This window comes from Leuresthes tenuis, unplaced genomic scaffold (genome assembly GCF_036924035.1).
Source record: "Leuresthes tenuis unplaced genomic scaffold, fLeuTen1.0.hap1 SCAF_7, whole genome shotgun sequence".
NCBI classification, from domain to species: Eukaryota; Metazoa; Chordata; class Actinopteri; order Atheriniformes; family Atherinopsidae; genus Leuresthes; species Leuresthes tenuis.
Window position 1 is genome coordinate 21,819,947 of NW_027325361.1, and position 21,716 is coordinate 21,841,662.

The window sequence follows — 21,716 nt, forward strand, 5'->3', positions numbered from 1 at the left end:
TGTTTACTTGAGAAAGTTTAGATGGGATTCTTTTTTTCCTCCCTCTTAAAGTTCTTGAAAATGTGCACACAAAGTTTGTGGATGAATGAGTTCACTTTGCCAACTCTCTGACGCCAGGGGACCTGCACTACAAAGCAGGTTCAATATCTCTAGGGTATCTTTAGATGGTTTGGCTTAATTAAGACTAACAGTGGAGATCCTGCTAAGTGGTACTGTGATCCTGGTCATCCTCCTCCTCAGTCAATCCAGGTTTTTTTGACTCTGGATATGCATGCTTTCATGTAGGATGGAGTGGGCATCAGCTGACCAATCACAATCTATAATTCTTTCAGGAGGGAAGAAAGCCAGAAAAAAAGAAAAAGAATGTTGGCAGCCGACAGTGTGAATGCATTGTTGATGAACTGATCTAAATGGCTGCCACATCATTAAAGCTGGACGAGATCTGATTGATTTGTGATTGTGTATTTAATTCAGTTAAATTAATTTGATACAGATACATTTTTTAAGTATTTTGGAAAGTTTCAGACTTATTCTGTCAGGTTTCATACTAGCTGTTCTAAATGCTCTTTGCACCAAACAGGCAGTCAAAACAGTCAGTCCTCTTACTGTCTAAGTTCATCTTCTATCGTCCGGGCTCTTAAATGCTGAACAAAAGGGTTTAGTTGTCTAATACTTTCAATTCATTTTTAAGACCATTTATAAGTTGTGTGTGGATATGAACATTGAGACATCAATTGATGCAATTTTGCAAATGTTATACAATGTATGAGAAAATGGTTTAATATTTCAGTATCAATTTTATTGATAGAGGGGCAAATGATAGTTCCAAAATTTTTTAAACGTCAGCAGTAACAACCTTTAAAGTAAGGTCAGTCCCTATTTAAGGTTACATAAGCATTCTGACACACATCTGATGAAGATGCCTCTGAGTGAAAGTCTCGCTCTCGTAAAAGGACTCTTTTACGTGCGCTTTCAACCTACTTCGGGGCAGGTTAAGGTTCCAGAGTAAGTCGCTCTGCTGATACAGCCCGTTAAGAAGTGAACCGGCTTTGTGATACTGAAAATCCAGAGCTGAACCAGAAGTTATCTCGCAAAGCTACTATTCCTGCTTCATAGTACAGGCCACATGTTTATGTGCAAGAAATAGGGTTCTTATCAAATCCCTGTTCATTTCTCCATCTGTCTGAAATACATGTGTTTCAAGTTGAAAATTAAAATCCAATAATATAACATGCAAAGGAACTTTGCTTCCTGGCTCTGTCTACAAAGCTGAATTCATCCTACATTATGCCCTGCTGCAGATCCTCGAACACCAACATGCGGTCCACGAGATCTCCTACATTGCCAAGGACATCACGGACCACAGAGCCTTTGGCTACGTCTGTGGGAAGGAGGGGAATCATCGCTTTGTGGCCATAAAAACTGCACAGTCGGTGAGTGTGTGTGTGTACATTCAACTGTTTATACATATTTCACCATTATCCTCCATGTGTAGGTTAATGTATGATTAATCAAGGTCTTTTTATACAAGTGCAAACCTCTTGACATCTAGATAAGGACCTTTGAACAGCTCCTGTCGCTTTGTGCTGTACATCAAACATACCGTTTACTGCGTACAGCTCTGGCGTTAGGTTTTGTGCATTTCAGTTCAGGGTTCAGGTTCAGTCTTGCAACAACATACTCTATTTGATATTGAGTACCTCTCCGGGCTCTGATATGATTGTTGTTGCCGTTGTTGTATCTGTGTGTCTGGCTTGTTTTGTCTGGATCCAGCTGGCTTGCTCTGTATCCGTATCGATTTCCCATAGTGAGTCGATGAGGGTTTGAGTGTGTGTCACCAGATCTAATGGCATATCCATCCTCCTCGGGCCATGAACCGTGGCTCTCTGACTTAGACAGATACACCAACACACACCCTGGTCTATACTCACAAATACACATGCCAGGCTTGGATTAAAAAGAAAAGGTTGCTTGTCATCTGTTACCCTGCCTAGCAGTGTATCACAAAGTTATATTCTCATTACCCGGCTAAGATGCCATTTACTTGATGTGTGCTCGAGGAAAGGTCATGTTTATATTTTACTTCCTGTCTCGGGATTTGAACCAGACATCACTAGTACTCAGATGGAACAAACAACACGAGGGATTGAAGCGCAGTGCTTATTGCTGCGGCTGTAATTGGAAAGTAACCCCTTTGATGTGTCTCTGTCATCATGAGGACTGAGACTTGCAGTGGTTCAGAAAAGGCCAATTTAGGTTTCCATTCAAAAGTAATTGGCTTACTGCTCAACTCAAAGAACACAAAGAAAGACTTATCTTATTTATCCAGTTTTTGTGCAGATTGAAGAGTCCTAATTGTGTCAGAAAAAGAGTGCCTTGACATTCTCTTAGTTCGCAGTCATTGTTGGAACTTTATGGAAAATGTACAGATGCTATTACCGTAACATGAAAAGGTTATGAAAGTAGCTGTCTGAGTTTGTAGGAAGAGCACAGGGAGTTTAAGGGTGTCTGTGTGACAGCGTAGAACATCAGAATGTTGTCTTCATGCCTTGGAGAAGACTTAGACATAACTAACACTCCACCCCACCCAAAGAAAGAAAGCTGGTGAACCTGGAAATGACCACTCCCTGATTCGCACACACAAGCTAGTCTTGACCTTAAATGGCGCGGTCACTGCTGTGGGTCCATCAGGGATTCAGCCACTCGTTCATCCATCACTCTCATTTAATCTGTCCATAAAACCTTTAAAAAGTCTGTCCTCGCTAATTCTTGGCACAATCTTGACCCGTTCAGTTAATGAGTTTCATCTAAACCAGATCATGGAAGTAAGGATTGACTCATTTAACATTCAGGTTATGACTATACATTTTTGAGTTGCTATATATTACCTTACATTATCTTTAGCTTATCTAACACTATTCCATTGCATCTTGTCATTCTTTATAGCAGTGATATTGGTTGATTGACATGATCTGGTGCTTTGTGGTCGATGCGATATGGTTATTTTGTGACTGATGGTGCTGCTCCCAGCTGTAGAGACGACGTATTTGAACGAGTGTTACTCACAGATCGTACTGTATATCTCAATGGTTGGCATTGTGATCCATTTTTGCTAAGTATTTTCAAAGTGTTGATCAGCACTAACCTGAGCCTTTTGATGCTACTTTATGCAATTTGTTCATACTACTACTACTGACTCCTTGTGTACTGTAAAATGTAAAGGAGATCTACATTTGAAAGGATGACAGTATGTTTCACTGTTGGCTCAGCAGGAGACACAGATTACCCCAGTGAGTCTGTCATGAGTTCTACAAGGCTGAGAATATCTCCCAGAGAGATGACGCTAAAATAGATCCACCGAATGCAAAGCAGAGTTCTGTCTGTGAACTCAGGGTGACTCAGTATAGCTCCAGTCAATAATTGATTAGGTGTGAAACACTGCTGTAGTCTGAGACTCTTTGCAGTTCTGCTGTGACTGTGGTTCTAAGTTGTCTCAGCGATTTGTTGTCATTGCTTTTGCTCCCCTGACGAGAAAGGTGGCACACGGCAAGACAAGAGGCTACTGTGTGCTCATGTCACTGTCTGAGCCCCATCTAGAGGAGCAATACAGCTCGTAGTGACTGTGCAGATAGGAGCGTAAAGCCTCATTGGCTGTCTCATCGTGTGGTGGTGTTCTCTAACCTGGTTTTCAGATCCCAATTACCGACAGCAAAGTTTACATAGCTCCATCTGGAACTGCCATTTTCTGAGTTGAGTCGCAGCTGCTGAGAAAACAGTCGGTTCAAAGACTGCGTTACCTTTAGTGAAAGACAATCTGATCGCACTGGATTTGTTTTTCTTTGAAGTAAATTGCATTCAGGCAAATCTTGCCAAGTATTCGGTTTGCTCTGAGACAGACATATTCCACTTTGATTATGTTCTCTTCCAACAATCCATGTGTCATCAGTTGTCTGATTTTTAGGTTTGTGAAAGTCTTCAGCCATCTATAGCAAAGAAAATCAAATCCAGAGAGAACCATTTCCGTAATACATTCCTGAGATTGAGCACTTGTCAAATCCTAGTATTCTACAATACTACAAAACCACACTGCAATGGTGAGAAATGTATCCCATCTGGAAAGTCACAAGCAGCTTTTGAGAAGACATGAGCACTTTTTGCATTTGATACGCTATACAAGTGCAGCAGAGAGCAGGATACAATGACATCGAGTCGTGACAAACATTGAGCCAGATTAAATGTTTTTGCCTCGGCTCCCGGTGTCTGAAACACTGCTTTGCAACCACAGTTCTCTCCTTGATGTATGAATAAATGAGGTTATTTCTTTTTTTTTTTGCCTTCTCAGCCTCATGGAGCTTTGGCTTACAGGCATAAATGTTCACATGTTGACACATCAGAGGGTGTGCTCCAGGCTCTTCAGGGTACCAGGCACTTGATTATGAGAAGGCAGATCCATACTGTGCATGAACTCTTTTTCTGTATGAAACACAAAGCAGATTCCATGTGGAATATAAACTGCCCCTTAGGTATCTGTCATAAAGCAGCTCAAGCTTCTTTAATCATCACATAACTTTAATAAACAGTTAAGGTGAGAGTTCGTGAGTACTGATGAGTGCTGTGCTTCCGTTATCGTGTGTGTAAATGGGTGGATAATGTGTACTTGTCATCCTAGGCTGAGCCTGTCATTCTTGACTTGCGGGACTTGTTCCAGCTCATCTATGACATCAAGCAGAGAGAGGAGATGGAGAAGAAGGCGCAAAAAGACAAGCAGTGTGAGCAGGCAGTCTACCAGGTATTCTAACCAACCTTCTCTTACTGTAATATCAACCTTTCCTTAATCATCTGACATAAACGATGAGCTTAATCTAAGAAGATCTTGAGAGATGAGTCAGGTAAGACTTTGACAAGACATTAAAGAATGACATACAAAGCACCCACTCTCAGGTTTCATCAGAGGCACCATCTGCGCATTGTGCTTATTTCACCTTCCTCTGTTCTGCCTTCTTCACATCTCCCATTTAATTTTGCTTCATCTCTTTGCCTGTTTCCTTCTAATGATTAGCAAATGATTATCTGGATTCTGGGAAGTCTGTCTGTGCTTTCCACCCACTCTTTCTACTCCACCGGCTTAACTCTGTCCTCTCCCCTCTGCTACTCTCTCCTTCCTATTTGATCTCTTCCCATCCTTCCTGCCGCCGCTCGTCTGCAGACAATACTGGAGGAGGATCTGGAGGACCCGGTATACCAGGTAACTTCCTGACCAATCATATCGTTGCTGTCACCTACTGCACTTATAGCTTGCTCCTCTCTGTGTGCACTGTGGGGAGACGGCTCTTGTCTGGGTACAGTGTGGTAGTTGTGCAACATGTGCTGTACACATTAGCAGATGTGTCCTGAGAGTCATCTTGTAAGAGACTAAAAATTGTTCATGGGTCTGTGGCTATGAGTGCATGATTAGCTGAAGATGTTTTGGGTGTTTCTTGGTGCTTCTGTCTCCTTTATGTGTCACTGGGATTTGTTCTTCAACTGCTTTTTAATGAGAACCTATTGACAATGCTGTTTGACTAATCACCTCTGCAGTTTCACCACCTTTTTCTCAATTTCTTTATATTCCAATTTTCCTTCTTTTTCTTTTCCTCTCTTTTCTCTGCTGCTCATGTTGTAGTACATTGTGTTTGAGGCGGGACACGAGCCCATCCGTGACCAATCAGAAGAAAGCATTTATCAGGTACTCACAAGCTCATCTTGTTTGCTTGTGTCTTACTTAGCTTTAAGCTATAGTTATTGTAGTTAAACTGCTGACAGGGAGTTGCTAAAAGCGTTTAAGCTACAAAGATTTAATCTTCCATTTACTGGCCAATCTTCACAAGCTACTTTCCTCTTTAATGGGATAAATGTACTCTGGCCTGCACATGAAATTAATTGCTTCTGTTTTTAAACACATGAAATGTGGATACGGGAAATAATAGGCTGTAAGAATTAGCGAAAGCAACCAGCCAACACTTTCCAGAGGGCCTCCACTTCATGGAGATGGGCCTTTCTCCGGGTGTACTCCCCAGAGATGTGGGTAGACCTCCAAGGGATGAAGAGGGGGAGGTGCACGTGGAGAGGATTCTGAGGTTATTCCTGGCCCGTGCGGAAGGCGGACCCCACCTCCCCTCCCTCTGTCCCGAGGAGATGAAAGAAAGCAACGGGAAAGAAAGATTAATCACCAGCCTCTCGTTTGATCTTTAAATAAAATGGATTGGAAATGGGGGGGGGGGGCGCTGGCGTGCGCACGGTCATACGCAAACAATCACACACACAAGCAGATCTCTGCACACACATCAGGCATTAGAAACGTGAGCCACAGCCAGCCTGCAGCCACAGAGGAACCAATGTATGAATAAAGATCACTGCTTCTTGAAATAAACATGTGAAAGAAAATAAACAAGACGTTGAAAGAAGGAGAAAGAATGAGACAGGCGGTGCTCGATAGAAGTCCACAATTTTCATCAGTGTGATTTTTCAATTTCCACTCAGTCTGATTAGAGCGCATTTAACTGCAGAACTTTGTTTTGAATCTTGTGTCAGTTTACGAGAAAACAACCCACAGAAATCCTTTGACTCGTGCGTGCATTTTGTTATCACATCCTCTGATCACACACGCAGTCAAGATTATCTGTCTGTGGGACACAGAGATATTACATGTCTCACAGTCCATGACAATCTGAGTTATTACATGTCTGTGGGTGTGATAAGCAGCCTTATCCACCCTTTATTAACCCACTAGATGAGCTCTCACATCACAGATTTTAATCCCGATCAACCCTGCACACGCACACTCACATAAACACCACCAGTGATTGATATGACTTCTTAATAGCCAGGTTCCAGGGATTTGTGTTGGCATCTGGTGTGCCGCAGTGCTGGAACAGTGATGTGTAATGTCTTATTGCTTATTGATCCAGAGGTAACAGGCTCTCTTGGCTGTTCTCTGAATCTATTGGTCGATTGTGTAGGTTCCCACCAGTCAGCAGAAGGAAGGGGTCTATGACGTCCCAAAGCGACACCCAGTGAGTGACCGTGTGTTTGCCCGTGTCCGACCACCCCCCTTCAGCCTGCCTCCCCGTCTCAGACAAACCTCTCAGCTGTGTCAGTGCTCTCTCATTTTACAGCCTCTAATTTTGCTGCGATTCTGCTTCCTGTTAACACACCTCCCATACACTGATCCACAGAATCTGATATCCCCCTGAGAGGTTTGCTGGGATCCAGTGCTTCATGCTGTGCTGATGTACTGCTTGTGCTGTAGCTTTGTGGTGACCTGTGCCCTCCTCCTTGTGCTCCATGGTGCCTGCTCCTTATGGTTTTCTGGGATAATGAATGTTTGAATGTGTGTGGCATGTCAGTTTGCTCAATGAAGCATGCCTGGCTGTGTTTAGCCAGCGGTGAATCCGGTAAAAACCTGCATGACTATGTCTCAGATCGCATTGAACTCAAGTTTTGTCGATGTTAACTTTAGTTTACTGGATTTTTTTATGCCACATCTGACTATAACTGTGCATGGTTTTATTTTCTAAATCTATATATAGGGTTGTTAAGCAGTTCTTCTTCCTGTTGATGCGTATGCGTCAGAGCGTCTGCAATGGAAATCTATATATATATATATATATATGTATGAGTGTTTGTATGTGTGTGTGTGATATATGTTACAGCCTGTGCTTATAATGAAAGATGACCTTCACCAGTGCCGGGTTGCGCTATAACTCATTTGCTCTTTATCTGCTTGTAAAGATGCTAGTTATATCTCTGCTGGATTTAGTATGCTAAAATTGTCTCGTTCACAATATCTAGGCTGCTGTCCTGTGGATGTGTGGGAGTGGATGTTCTGGTTATTAGTGACACCTCCTCCAATGTAGCTATCATTTTCTGTAGTGTTGTGTTCTCTCAGGACTACTCAGGCCCCCATTTTCTGTGTGTATTTCAAGGCAGTAGGTTTTTTTATCCTTAAACTGCTAAACCTGGACTCCTCTGGCAGTCACAATCCCACTCTTTGAGCTTTGGTAAAAAATCAGTCTTGCAGTATTTCTGGCTGCTTATTATCCCCAGATTTGGTAAGAAGCTTATAGGCACCATAGTATTTTTGTTCTCTCCTCAGCCAGCCCACAACACATGCTGCTCTTTGGATTGCCTTTCTGTTGGTAGGTGTCAGAACATGACAAAATCCAATATTTCTCTCTCCTTGTGCAACCAATAGGAATAGTTGTCCTCTATTATAAACAGCAGTAAACAGCTTATAAATGCATAAAATGACGCTACAAACTGAAGAATTTCTTTTAAGGCAGACAACTTGTGTGGCAATTTCAAGATACCTAGATTTCATTCTTTTATTTTGCTACCCATCAAGAGATCAAGGAAAGGGTCATGAGAACATTTTCAAACAGTTTGGAGTCTATCATTCAAGACCGTTGTCAGTTTTCCCAGGAGGGGACGTCCTTGCAAGGTCAGACAAATTCTAGGAGCTACATCTAAGACTTCATAGACCTCAGTTAACATGCTAAAAATTTAAATTTATGAGGAAGTCTTTTCTCTCTACAAAAAATTCTGGCAGAGCTTAGGTTTGTAAAGTTGCATCTGGACAAAACCAATGACCAAAATGAAAACCAACCAGGATGTCAGCACAAACACCTCATACAAACTGTCAAGTGATGGAAGAGCGCTTGCTTTGTAGCCTCAAGGTCCAAGCACCTTGCAGTCAGTGAGTCAACCATGATTTTCTTCAGGTTTTGGCAGCTGAAGATGGTTCTACAAACTATTAAATTATGAGTTTTCCACACCGCTACTACCGGCATTATTTAATAGTTTTTGTTTAATATATAATGACACGCTGTACTGTCATGTCTTATTGTTCACCCAAGGTTATATTTAACTCATTTTAAGACCTGGTATGGACCAGATAGTTTTTTATTTATGTAAAACATTAGAATTTAAAGAGGGTGTGCTTTGTTTTTCACATTACTGTAGCTTGGGAACCGCTACACATAATAATAACTACCTGAGGAGACATTTAGAGTCTAAGACCTACACTGTTGCTGGCAATGTCAAAATAACGTCTGAATGAAGGCAGTAGAGTATCTTTTCCTCTCATTCAGCCGTCAGTGGCAGAATAACAGACTGAGAGTGACCAGAGCAGCTGCAGGCTTGTGACCATAGTTTTCCCTGGAATCAGAAATTGGCTGTCCTCTCACCGAGACTGACAGTGGACTGTGACGTTAGATGACATCAGTGCATGTGTGCACACTACACCTCAGATGAAATGATCCCATCAGCACAAATGTGACCTCCTGTCTGCAGCAGTCTCTTCTGTTGTTTACTCTGTCACCTTCTTAAACGATGGCAAATCAATGAAACACACACACGCATACACCCAAAAGGCCATTTCATCTACTGAGCTGTTGATCCCGTAAGACCTGAAAGAGTCTGTTGAATCAACAGAGGCCCTCGCTACCTCAGAGTCCACATGTAGAGGTCAGCACAGTCAAACACACCAACTTCACTCAAACACTGGATCACTGATATGTTGATATTTGATTACCGCTGTAAATTACACTGTGGCTTGTTTTAGCCTCATAGTTTAGATAAAGGCTATAGTAAAGATAGCCATACAGGTACATGCAGGGATGGGGGTTAAGTTGTGTATGTGTGTAAAACTGAGAGCTAAGACAGAGCCAGTGGTCTCTCTTCCTGCTGTTCTGGATCAGGTTCAGTCTCATTTCTGACGTATTTATCCCTGAACTCAGTGAGGTTTAGGAGCTGCAAGAGTGGAGTTTAAACCCCATCTACAGTATGTCTGGTTGGGATTTGTTCAGAGCTATGGGTTGGTTTCTGCGTGAGTTTCCATGTGGCAGGTGAGCAGCGGCGTGCGCCAGTGCGATCCGTCACACAGCAGGGGATCAGCAAGGTGGAGTTAATTAAAGGGGACGCGTTAATTGTATGCAGAACACATGTGCACAGGTAATTACTGTATCTCTGGAGATAGTTAATTGATAGGAAGTGGCTGCACTGATGAAGACACTGGTCTGGGCAAAGAGATTGTGAGAGATTCTATTTGGCACAAAAGGGATAATTGGGGACAGATTGAATGAAAATGGAGGGTCAAACGGAGTGATGGTCAGCAGCAGACTGCTGCTTTTAGATAAAACACACCCACATAAACACACTTTAATAAAAAAAAATTAAAAAATGTTTTTCATCACCCAGATTGAAATAAACACCATGAGTACAGATTTATAAAAAAAGAAAAAAGAAAGAAAAATTGTCGTGCTTTCATAACTGATTAGTATTGGGCAACGTGTTATTGTTTTTCAGTGTCAGTTAATGATGGCCATATCTCATGCTTTCATCCACCGAAATTATTTTGGAGTGGGTTTGTACATTCAGAGATGCTGGATGCTGAGGGCATATTCATTTCAAGTGTTAGTATCGCGGTTTGATAACACAGAGGCAGCTGGGGGTTTTTTTCCCCCAATAATGTAACACACTCTCTGGCTGTGCTCTGACATAAAACATGCGAGTTTATCCAGCTCCTGTTTCTGTGTCTGCCTGTCTCTGGGGAGTGGGCTTTACAGAAAGATAAAGGGGGTTTAAACCTCAGCTCAGTACTGTGGTTTAGACTAAAGGTGGGGGCTGATCTTTGTGCCTCTTTAAATCTTTACTTGGTTTTCCAAGTCTGGCAAGAAGAACCTTCCTCAGTGTCTGAGTTTGCGTGTATGTGTTGTGACTGGAACACCTACAGTCTGTCATATTCCATCACCCCTCTCCTTCTCTGTCTCTGAGTGCATGAGAAATAACCAACATGTTTGTGTGAGAGGACATTTTCACCCACCTGCCATCTAACACTGGGGTTGTGATTGCAGAAAGGACATCAAAACACCCCCCACCATCATCATCATCAGCATCATGATAATCATGAACAACCTCTCCAACGAGAACAAAGTGAGCAACCAAAGATGCAGACGGCAGTTGCAGATCTCATAGACTTAGACCTGGATATGGTGACTCAGGTAAGGTGCTATATGAACATACGAGAAGGTTTTTCAGTATTTCTTTTTAACTGGAAAACATTTTATCTGAAAGGTGAGCCTTCCGCCCCCTTAATCTAATTCTTTAGTTGTATTCTCAGATAAACGTTTGTCTCCACTTCCCAATATTTACAGCACCTCAATTGTTCTGCACCAGTCTAAAGTCACCCCAACTGTTGACCTTCACCTATTATGAATTAAACATGCAACTTTAGAGTTGCTATAGTAGCCAGGTTCAGACTGGAGTAATGTAGAGTACCGTATTGGTACACCTATGTGTCCAAACCTGCATGTGTCCATGTGGAAAAGAGGGAGACAAAAAAAAACATTTTGGCAACAAGATTTAAAAGTACATTTTGAAGTAAGGGAGTCTCAGGGGTCAAGTGAAAAAAAATCTACTCATATCACATGCCATATCACTCTGATAATTACAGAGAGACGACCTTACCACAACACTATCACACATAAGAAATCTTGAGCTGAGTGAACCAACTATCCACAGAAAGTCTAAATGACCAACTTCTACTGCTGTTGGGACAGTCGTTCGAGTGCAGAGGCCTTTTTCTTGCTGGTGGTTTCTGTTTGAGGAACATTCAGCAAAAACTGTGAAAATGATCTAATCTAATCTAATTATCTAATCTACTCAAGGCTGAGAAAACGTCTCTTAAATCATGTTTTGTGAATTTAATCGTACTTTCTGTTTTAATTAGACCTTGTGATCGTGGCATTCTGTGTGTTATGGACATTTAGCTTTTTCTTTTGTCTGCTATGCAAGCCTCTGCACTGAAAAATATTACAGCTTCAGAACCCGCAGTAAAAAATAAAATGAAAACATAGCCATCTAGACTCATAAGTCGAGAACACCATGATCACAGATCCATTTTCTGATAGATGTAAAAAAGAACTTAGTCGTCTGCGTGGCCTAAGAGAGTGAACGAGACGGAAGATATTCCAAGAACATTCATTATCTCTAAAGAAATGATCCGCGTGCATGATTTATGCAAATCTCTGACCATGTATTCAAGGCTTAAATTCCTTTATCAACTAAAAATAGGTTCCTTTACTTCCCAGTGGCCTAAAGATATTATTAATGTGCAAAAAAGGGGGAGATACTAAAGAGCAGGATCATTGGGAGACTGTGGAAGGAAACTGAAAGATACAGAACAAATCCAGATCAAAAAGAAATCCTGCTTTCTTTGATAGTTATTCCCTCTGAGATACAACACATTTCTGCTCCAGGAGCAAAACATTAATGACTTGCCCAGAAGAAGACACTAGTACAGTAATGATGTTAGGAGTGTGCTTCTCTGCTTTGAGATCAGCTGATGGAAAGCATCCTCAGAAGCAGATGACAAAAATAGCAATAACTTATGGTGGGTATGTCATCATAACCATTTCATCTCATTATCCCATTTCTCTTCACCCCTCTGTTACCTCCTCTGTGTCGCTGCTGCAGTGCTCAGGTAGGTACTACGAACGTGTCATGCTAGTGTCGTGTTGCATGACGTGTGTGATGCATGTTGCACGGAAATGTAAACCTCTTCAGAACTTGTCCATTTCTGTACCAAAGTACAATTGCACCTGACTGCCAGTCCTTGCCTCCTCTGATTCTCAGAATATCAGCCAGTTAGAGATTTTTGGAGACATGTCTACTCCGCCTGACATCACCTCTCCATCAGTGAGTAGCTGTCTTACCTACATAGTGTGTTTCTTATGAACCAGTATCAGTATTTCCAAAGAGCTGTTTTGTTGTTTCATGACCCGACCTCCAACCCACGCAGACCCCCGCCTCTCCTGCCAACACACTCGACCCCTCGCAGGGCCTGCAGCCTCCCACGGAACTGTTTGCTCCCTTCAATCCTGCGTCTGTGCCCTCAGGTAAGACCTTGTTCATTTTCTGCTGAAATACACCACAAGCAAAGGGGAAACAAACCTAGCGGGAGATGAGGAGAAGCTGGAGAGTCAAAAGATGCAGATGTGGAGGACAGAGAAGAGAGAAGAGAAGAGGAGACAAGACGTGTGTGGGGAGGCGGTTGTGGGGATACACAGAGACAGAACAGAATTGAAATGCAGATGAGGGTAGAGAGGTGGAGGTGGAGAAAAGGTGTTGGTTGTGTCTTGAATATGAAGTGCAATATTAACTCAGATGCTGGTGATTTACCTGTGGCTGAGGCAGTTGTGGTGGTCAGAGGAAAGGGATGAAATATGCTGAGATGATTGTTGTGAATAATTTATGGTACGTATAGGACTTCAGTGAATTATACATTACTGTGTATGCCATGGTTTTATCAGACTCTCTTTATTTACTCCCCTCTTCGCTTTTGTTCATCACCTCTCCCCCTTCTGTGCGGAAGTCACAGCAGTTGAGGTTAAATGTCAACTTACTTTCCTGCAGTTAACTACCGGAGGCCAGGAACACGGGACTAGCAAATGTGTAATAAGAAATACCTTTTACTGATGAGTCTGAGTGATTTTAATGAGCTTGTGTTGAGCTTTGCCTCATTCTGGAGGTAATTATGATAGTTCACCGTGACCATTAAGAGCCACCACATTAGCTGCAGGCAGAAGTAGGGCAGCGCTCTCTGGTGATACATGTCTTATTATCTGTGTGGGTTTGTGTGTAGAGGAAACACAGCATATGTGGATATTCTAATTGCTTCCTCTTTCAGTGTCTTCTCTTAGTTTCAAATATAATGAAAAAACAGTACCAAAAAGAAAAAATGACCTTGGCTGTTTTTGATGATCTCTACTTCCAGGTTATGTGACAATGGGGGCAGTACCTCCGGGTCACTGGTCCCAGCAGGCGTTTGCTGCTCAGACACCACTGGCCTTTGGGGTCCAGTCTCCTCTAGGCCCCGTGGCCCAGGTGCTGCCTGGTGGCCAGCCTCTCATCTGGGGCCAGGCCAACATCTTCCCTGCCACCCAGCAGCAGTGGGCAGCCATGGCGGCTGGAGCCTTCTCCCCCACAGCCTACCTCCCTGCCCAGCCTGTGGGCACCCTGCCTGCTGCAATGTTCCAGACCCTCACCCCCGTCACGACTCTGCCTCCAGCCGGGGAGAGCTATTCAGGAGCTGGAGCCAGTGCTTCAGCACCCTCCCCGTCACATTCATCGAGTCCACAGCATGGAGAGAGGGCAAAGAAGATGGGCAAGGAGATGTTCAAGGTGGGGAAATGATGAATGAGCAATTATTGTGGCAATAAAAGATAGGAAAACTGGAATTTAGCTAAACAGACTGGTGAAAACTTAAAAAGATAAAACTCAATCAAATCGGGAGGGCCACCTCAGAATGTTTCAGCCATGTTAAAGGAGTAAAACGTATAAAACTTGTGGTGTACCATGAAGAGTAATAAAGAATTTACTTCGAGCAACGTTTTCTTTCAGGATTTTCAGCTGGCGAAGCCTCCGGCCATGCCGTCCAAGAAGGCTGATCAGCCCAGCTTATCAGGCACCTCAGATGCATTCAGCAGTTACTTCAGCCGTGTGGGCACTGCCCAGGACACGGACGACTGTGACGACTTTGACATTTCTCAACTGAATCTCACACCAGTCACCTCCACAACACCATCCACCAACTCCCGTGAGCAATCCATCCATCCTGCCTGCGCTGCGGGACATGAATGCTCTCATATCGCCATCGAGTGTGTGGCTACATGTAATTTATCTGTCCTCCCCTGCAGCACCCACACCGGCTCCCAGGAAGAGCTCTCCATCCAAGTCCTCAGCCTCTCACGTCAGTGACCCCCCCACAGATGCCACAGACCCCCCCACAGATGACTCGTTTGGGGAAGCCGAGGGCAGTCCTAGTCGCAGCGGCGAGGAAGACGCTGTAAGTGTTTGTGTGGGTATATTGTGCCTTTAATAAGTCACTCCTTATGCTGCTGTAACCTGTGCAGCGTGTTAAGATCGGCTGATAAATAGCCTTTGTAGCAGTGTTGGCGGGCCAGGTAATCACTCTGGCTGATTAGGGGACCGACGCTGTTGGACCTCAGTGTGTGTGTGTCCGTGTCAGCGCATGTGAAAATGCGCACAGCAAGTGTGAGTTAAGTATTAGCATGCATAAGAGTGTGTGTGTGTGTGTGTGTGTGTGTGTGTGTGTGCGTGCGTGCGCATGGTCAACACAGCGTTAAATTAGCTGGTGGAATTGTCAGAGACATCATTAAGCCCTTATTAATACCAGCCAGGTAGTGTCCATACATCACTACTTCTATATGGACAAACTCATCTCTGTTGGGATGGAAGAGCCATAGTGCCCCAGTTCTTTCTCCAGGGTCAATTAATATTTATTTTACCTGCAGCTACTTTACCGGAGCTTGAAAGTAAGAAATTAAGAAAAGATGAGAAAATAAAGACAGACTCACAGGGAGGGTGGACTGTCTCCATTCGACTTTGACAAAACTCCTTGTAGAGTCTGTGACCTTCCCTGGGAAACAAGACTTCTCTTCTACTTTCTTTTCATTTTTCTTCCTGTCCTCCTCCCTCTCTTTTCTGTTTCTTTCATGCTTGTGTCTCTCCTCTCTCGTCTGCTCCCCGCTCCCTAGCCGTGAAACATCAGTTTTATGCCCCCAATCCAGCTCTTGTTGAAGAAAAACAAAAAAAAAGAAAAATAGGACTTTCAGACTGCTGAAAATGTCACCAGGCCGGAAAAACACAGAGAAGCTTTAGAAAGAAATTCGCACTGGTGGCGGCGCTGAGTGGGTGCGACGAAAAGGTTACAAAGAAAGAAAGAAAGCAGGGCAGGGGATACGGTGCAAAGGAGAAACAGCCTCCCACTCTCTGTGGGGTGAGGTGTAAAAAGCAGAAGTGTTTGAGGAGAAAAAAGCTGTGAATCAATAGTGAACTCTGCTGAGGCTTTCATAATAGACCACTGTAAATGAGTGCGTGCATGACTGTGTGTTTGTGTCTACATGCAGAGACAGCCTGCGTTTGTTTTCACTCCAAGTATTCGTAATCCTCTTTCAGAGTGCTGACACCTTTACTCTTTGCTTCCTGACTATTCTGTTCTTGTAGTCTATACCAAACCTGCTGTACTTCAGATTTGTTCTTCTCTGCTTTCTCCCTTATTTTCCTTCTCTTATACCACTCTGTGTACTTTCCTCTCCACCCTATTTCTTCCCTTCCTCCCCTCTTTAGGCATGTGGTTCTGGGTCGCCCTGCCCCAGTGAGGCAGCAGAGCCCAGCCCAGAACAGGCCAGTCCAGAGGCTGGGAGCTAGATAGCAGCAGGGCAGGGTAGGTATCAGTACCCTTCTCTCCACTTTAGCTCCTCTCCCTTCACTTTTCTTCTTTGTTCTTCTGGTTGACTATGACACCTCCAGCTTCCATCTTTTCCTTTTTTCTGTTGCATATTTTGCCTCATTTTCACTGTTTTACCTTAGTTTACCATTGCCAGATTCACGCATGCCCAAGAAGATGACATGCGTTTGAGTTTGAATGCTGTGTCGTGTGTGATTATACATCAGTGATTCTGTGCTTTGTTTCATTTTGTGTTGCATGGTGATTTTATTGTGAACATATGCTGGACTTTTGTAAATATGTTTTGGTCATGATATGAAAAGCTATTTCAAGTAGAACTTTGTGAAACAATGTGTGAGGGATGTTCATCAGGCGTGACTTCGACCATCGTGCTCTCACTGTGCCGTGTCTTCACACCCAGCTCCATAAATAGAACCCATCTCAATGGGAAAGTCACTGTGACAGCTAATCAGAAACGGTGCACTTCAGTGAGCAGCATGTCTTCTGGGATTTGTGCACAATATGCTGATCTTTGATTTTTAGCTGAGTATAACCATGATGTATGCTGACATGTTATGCATTATATATATCAGTTAATATATGCATTGTTCTAAAGTGATGTAACTGATACAGACAAGTCTCAATCAACTGTCATTGGCTGGAAATTTCTGTTAGGGATGTGTCAATGTGGAGTATGCTTATTCAGTGTGACACACAAACATACACTCCAAAGAAGAGAGCCACTTTGATCCCTCCCTCCCAATCCAGTGTCCTCACCCACACGATTCTCAACTGTGGCTCCTTAATGATAGCTGCTGGCACTCGCACAGCGAAAAATGGAATGGTTTTGTTTTCATCAGCTAATACTTGGGTGCCAAGATTAATGACTACCCCGATATAATTGGCATTAATTAAAACCCAAGAAGCCCTCAAGTGCCTCCCCTCTCCAGGAGAAGAAGAGGGTGGCTGAGCAGTTTCCCTCCCCTGTTGGCCCACGTCCTCATATTGAGACAGTCTGAAAGCTGCAGGGCAGCAGGTGGATGTGGAGTACTGAGCAGTGAATCTGGCTGGAGCCTGACTGTTACGGCCAGAAGCTCTGAGTCCTTCCTCTGTAGTAGGTGGACTGCTTTGGTTCTGGTCCAGTGCCGTTGATCCCATATGGTGTTTACTTGCCCAATCACATCGACTTTAGACATCTTCCCAAACACACACACACCTGTGCAATAAGGCCAGTTATTCCCAGACAAGCACACCTGTGATCGATACCATCACCATCTGTGCTCATATTGGAGCCAAAAACCTGCATGCGCTTGTGTGAGCGCGTTTGCTGCTAGCCATGACCGCTTGTCCTCCCCCTCCCACTGCGTGGCTCCGACAGACATGTGTTCAGGCTAGTGGGAGTGTAAGTGTTTTTTTTTCTCGGGTGGTCTCATCATGTCCAGCGAACGATCTCGAGTCTCAGCCGTGAAATGGCCGGCTTCAACGGTTCACTGAGCAACCCCCCTGCGTTTTCCTGAGCCCACAGCACACACACACACGCATGCACATAAATGTCCAAACATGTACCAGCCAGGCGAGATACTTTCAGCCTGGTGCCACGCCACCATATCACTCATACCTGCACTGAGGGCCTCTCCTCTCACTCAGCTGGGGCTGATGGAGCTAAGGCGGCCATCCTTGCTGGCAGTGCCAGCAGGATGATGTGGGGTGACACCGCCGGGCTGCAGCTCTGGTGCAGTGTGTTTGCTGTCACTGCTTGTCTAAGCCTCTTTGTCACCTCACTCAAGACTGCCGGCAGCTACTTTCTGCTGACTGTCTGGCCTTGGCTGACGCTACATTTACAACTTCTTAAGCCAGAGCTCAAAGCCTCAGCTAAAGGGATCCTCTCGGAAAACCTTAGTTTTGTTGTAGATAGGAGCCATGGCAGGTTATGCAACAAGTGAAATAGTGGGGTTTTGAGTAAGATTAAAAAGCCAACTGTATATTAAATGTGAAGCATTTTTATAAACAAGACTTCTTAACCACAAACAACCAGGATCTTTTTGTACATCAGCAGCCAAAAAAAGAAAAGAAAAGCTGCAACAAGATACTACTATGCAGTTTATCAGTTCATCCATAAAATATCAGAAACAGAAAAAGGTAATTTCCCAGAGCACAAGTTGACATGTTGAAATAGATTTTTTTTTGCCTGTTGCATTTCTCACTTCAGTAGAAATTTCTTTCCAGTCCACTAGTCAGTTTTCATCAGATAATAATAGGATCTTGTACTGTGAACTCATTTGAGATCTACAGTTAGACCCAAAACTACAAATACACTTCTCTACAGTAGGAGAAGGCTTCTACGATATTAAAAGCCAGCCTCCAATCAAGTTGTCTGCATGGCAGATTGAGTGGCTGGCTGTAATTATGTGTACGGTAATAACGGCCCCATTGTGAGTGAGAGCAGCGGGCTTGGCGCTCTGACTGCAGGGTGTTCCATCATCCGCTGTTGTCTTCCAGCTCAGTTGGAGAGAAACTCAGACATGATGACTCATAACTGGTCTTTCAAGGCGCTAGTTTATACCTCTGATTCATTCTGATCCTGGAGGGAGTCTGGAATGGGAGAGAGCACACATAAGCGGGTGTGCACAATGACGCACACACATACAGAAACAGTAACTCACACACATGAAACAGGTTTTGTGAGTGAAGGATAAAGAATAAATTGACTGGACGTTTGCTTCAGGGCAGTGTGCTACTGCCCCCTGGTGGTGGTAGGTACAACAACTGTCAAACCACTGCATCTCTTGATCTTACTTGTCAGGACTTGTGTGTTGGTGATAGTGTCAGCTGAAAGAACAGACAGAACTCCTTTTTATTTTTGAGCATTCAGATGAACCACGGAAGCCAGACATACAGCTAAGCTTTAACAAAGAAAAGTTCAAAGAAAATCGCTGATATTTTTCTCTATCATTGACAGAAGGGGATGGACCCTCTCTACGCCCAGATCAACAAAGGGAAGAAATAAAGAGAAACACAAGAAGACAGACCTGACCAGCACTGAGAGAACAGGAGGAGAACCCTTTACCTCTGAGTGTGTGTGTGTTAGTGTGTGTGTGTGTGTGTGCGTGTATGGCACATCCGAGCCTAGCCAAGCCCGTCTTCTTCTCTTCCTGCTAACAACCTCCCAGGAGGAGCCTCAATGCTCCCACAGTCCTCCTCCTCCTCCTCCTCTCTGTAGTCTTTCCTCCTCCTGAGAGGAGAGAGCCATCTCTCACTCCAGCCAGGAGGGATATCAATCACTGAGATGGATCCAGCTCTCCATCCACTACACTGTCTTCTCCTCTCCTCTCTTCTCCCTGTGACCACTCACACCCAGCCTTACAGACATAACCTGCTCCTCTCCCTTCTTCCCTCCCTCCTCTTTCGCTCTCACACTCTTTCCTCTGCCTCCCGTGTCTGGCCAGAGACTCTGCTGCCAAGAAAAGACTGAGTCAAGCAGTGCCTCCCTGTCTCCGACACACCCACACACACACTCATCGTTTTAACGGACAGAATCTGCATTTGTAGCCAGGAGATCCCACAGGAGGAACCAGACTTTTTGGGCCTATCAGGGATGGCTCAGTACTGGGATCACTGCTCCTGATTGGTTGGTTGATTTTGGCGTTTTCTCCCCATGTTTGTGAGTGTCTGCTGGATCACTATGCAGAAACAGACTCTCTGGGAGCTACTCACGCAACAACAACACACATACTTTGCACACGGCAGTTGGCCTACACACATGCAAACACACACACACACAGAGAATCGATGCCTCACCCTATGTATCATGCATACACAGTAATTTGCCAAACGTCTACTCGCAGACACACTCGCACAGAGGCCAGAGGACCAGACACGCTAAGGAATGGACCCTGAGAGGGAAGAGTTAAAGTTAAACAGATTCTGTGATCGAACTGTTCATTCTCAATAGCTTTTGTACAATAATAATTAAAAAAAAAAGATCAAATTGAAAAATTGAATTTTTATTTTATAAGTCAATCAAGCCGCTGGGGTCAGCTCTATAGGAATTATAGAGTCAACATGGCTTTAAGGCATCTGATCGTTGGTTTGCCAAATTCATTTTGTAAATAATGACAACAACAACCATTTAGTCCACTGGACTTCTGTGCCATAAAATGGGAAGGCTTCAGTTATGCAATCTCATGAGATTAACCCAAGCAATACCAACATGTGTTTTCTTTTTCCTGTTTTCTGTGTTTTGTTTGCTCCTTTCTCCCTCTGATGGTTTGTTTTTGTGCATGAATGTTGTGGGTCTTCTCTATCTTGGCCGCACGTACTAACCCTGGCTCCAGCTCTTTGTCTTCTTGAGCTCTATCGCCGCACATTATTTTTATGTCCAAAGTAAATCAGCCTCCATAATTTATGTCGCCCCATGCCCTTTTTGTACCGCAAAACGATCATTTTCATTTTGCAGGCAGCAGACACGGTCTAACTCGCTGTAGCCAGGACTGCTGCTCCCCTCCATCCCATTCAACCCACACCTGCCCTTAAGATAACAGTGATGCTCTGCCCATTTGTCTGTCTGTTGGTCAGGTGTGCAGCATCCTCAGCTACAGCTACATTAACTGTGATGCCAGTGACTCCCTATTTTATGGCCAGAGTCTTCATGTCACTCAAGAACTCTTTTGGACTACGATGTTGATTAACGTAAAAACTTTGACAACTAGAAGATAAGCAAAGAAGTTGAATAAAAAGGGAAACGTTGCTGTTTGAGTACATAACATTTCTAGACCTATTTTAACTTTACCTCAGCTAACAGTTTCTTAATGTAAATTGACACATTATTTTTATCTTTATGAATATGACATTCTACAGTGGGTTTTTAGATGATTTTTTTTGGTTCTATCTTGATTTACGTATTCCACCATGTATTACCTGTTACAAATAAACACACCCCAAATGATTAATATGTCTGTTTATGTGTCTGTCTTTGAGTGAGAGCAAGAGTGAGTGAGCCTAATGGTGTGTGCCTGGCAGAGGTGACCTCGGTGTTTCTTTAGTTAGTGTAAAGCAAGTGGCACGGTATTATGTTGTAATTCAACACTGCTTTAATGACCTGTCACATTCTGCTGCACAGGCAGCCTCTAATGCAAGCTGTCATAAGCTTTATGAGCAAGCAACCACAACACAATAACTTGGCTTTCGTACAGGAAACATGAAAGACATTAGAACTGCTTTTACATGCCTTTTCCATTCCCTGTTAAACTCTACCCTGTTAGAGTCATAGCTTTGTTTTGAGGGACATTGAAGGTCATCCCAAAGCTCTTCTTTGGATGTTGGCTGCCTGTTTGTTCCATTCACTGTCATGATGATCCCAAGCTGCTTCGATAATGTTGAGTTCTGGGCTTTTGGGAGGATTCATCCCTCCATAAGACCTGTTGCCACT

General features: G+C 43.7%; 1 protein-coding gene across 4 annotated transcripts in view; it reads left to right on the plus strand.

Moving 5' to 3' along the window:
• Positions 1-21,221, plus strand: part of dab1a (DAB adaptor protein 1a) — a 76,762-nt gene extending 55,541 nt beyond the window's left edge. Inside the window, exons 5-17 of one of the 4 annotated variants that reach the window (XM_072389891.1) lie at positions 1,302-1,433; positions 4,670-4,789; positions 5,207-5,245; positions 5,663-5,725; positions 6,999-7,052; positions 10,893-11,039; positions 12,673-12,735; positions 12,839-12,935; positions 13,814-14,220; positions 14,440-14,635; positions 14,736-14,884; positions 16,189-16,285; positions 19,248-21,221. In XM_072389891.1, coding sequence (XP_072245992.1) covers positions 1,302-1,433; positions 4,670-4,789; positions 5,207-5,245; positions 5,663-5,725; positions 6,999-7,052; positions 10,893-11,039; positions 12,673-12,735; positions 12,839-12,935; positions 13,814-14,220; positions 14,440-14,635; positions 14,736-14,884; positions 16,189-16,269 — 1,548 coding nt within the window. In that variant the 3' untranslated portion in view covers positions 16,270-16,285; positions 19,248-21,221. The remainder of the gene's footprint in view (positions 1-1,301; positions 1,434-4,669; positions 4,790-5,206; positions 5,246-5,662; positions 5,726-6,998; positions 7,053-10,892; positions 11,040-12,672; positions 12,736-12,838; positions 12,936-13,813; positions 14,221-14,439; positions 14,636-14,735; positions 14,885-16,188; positions 16,286-19,247) is intronic. The other 3 variants (XM_072389892.1, XM_072389893.1, XM_072389894.1) reach the window with 3 other exon arrangements.
• The last annotated feature ends 495 nt before the right edge of the window (positions 21,222-21,716 follow it).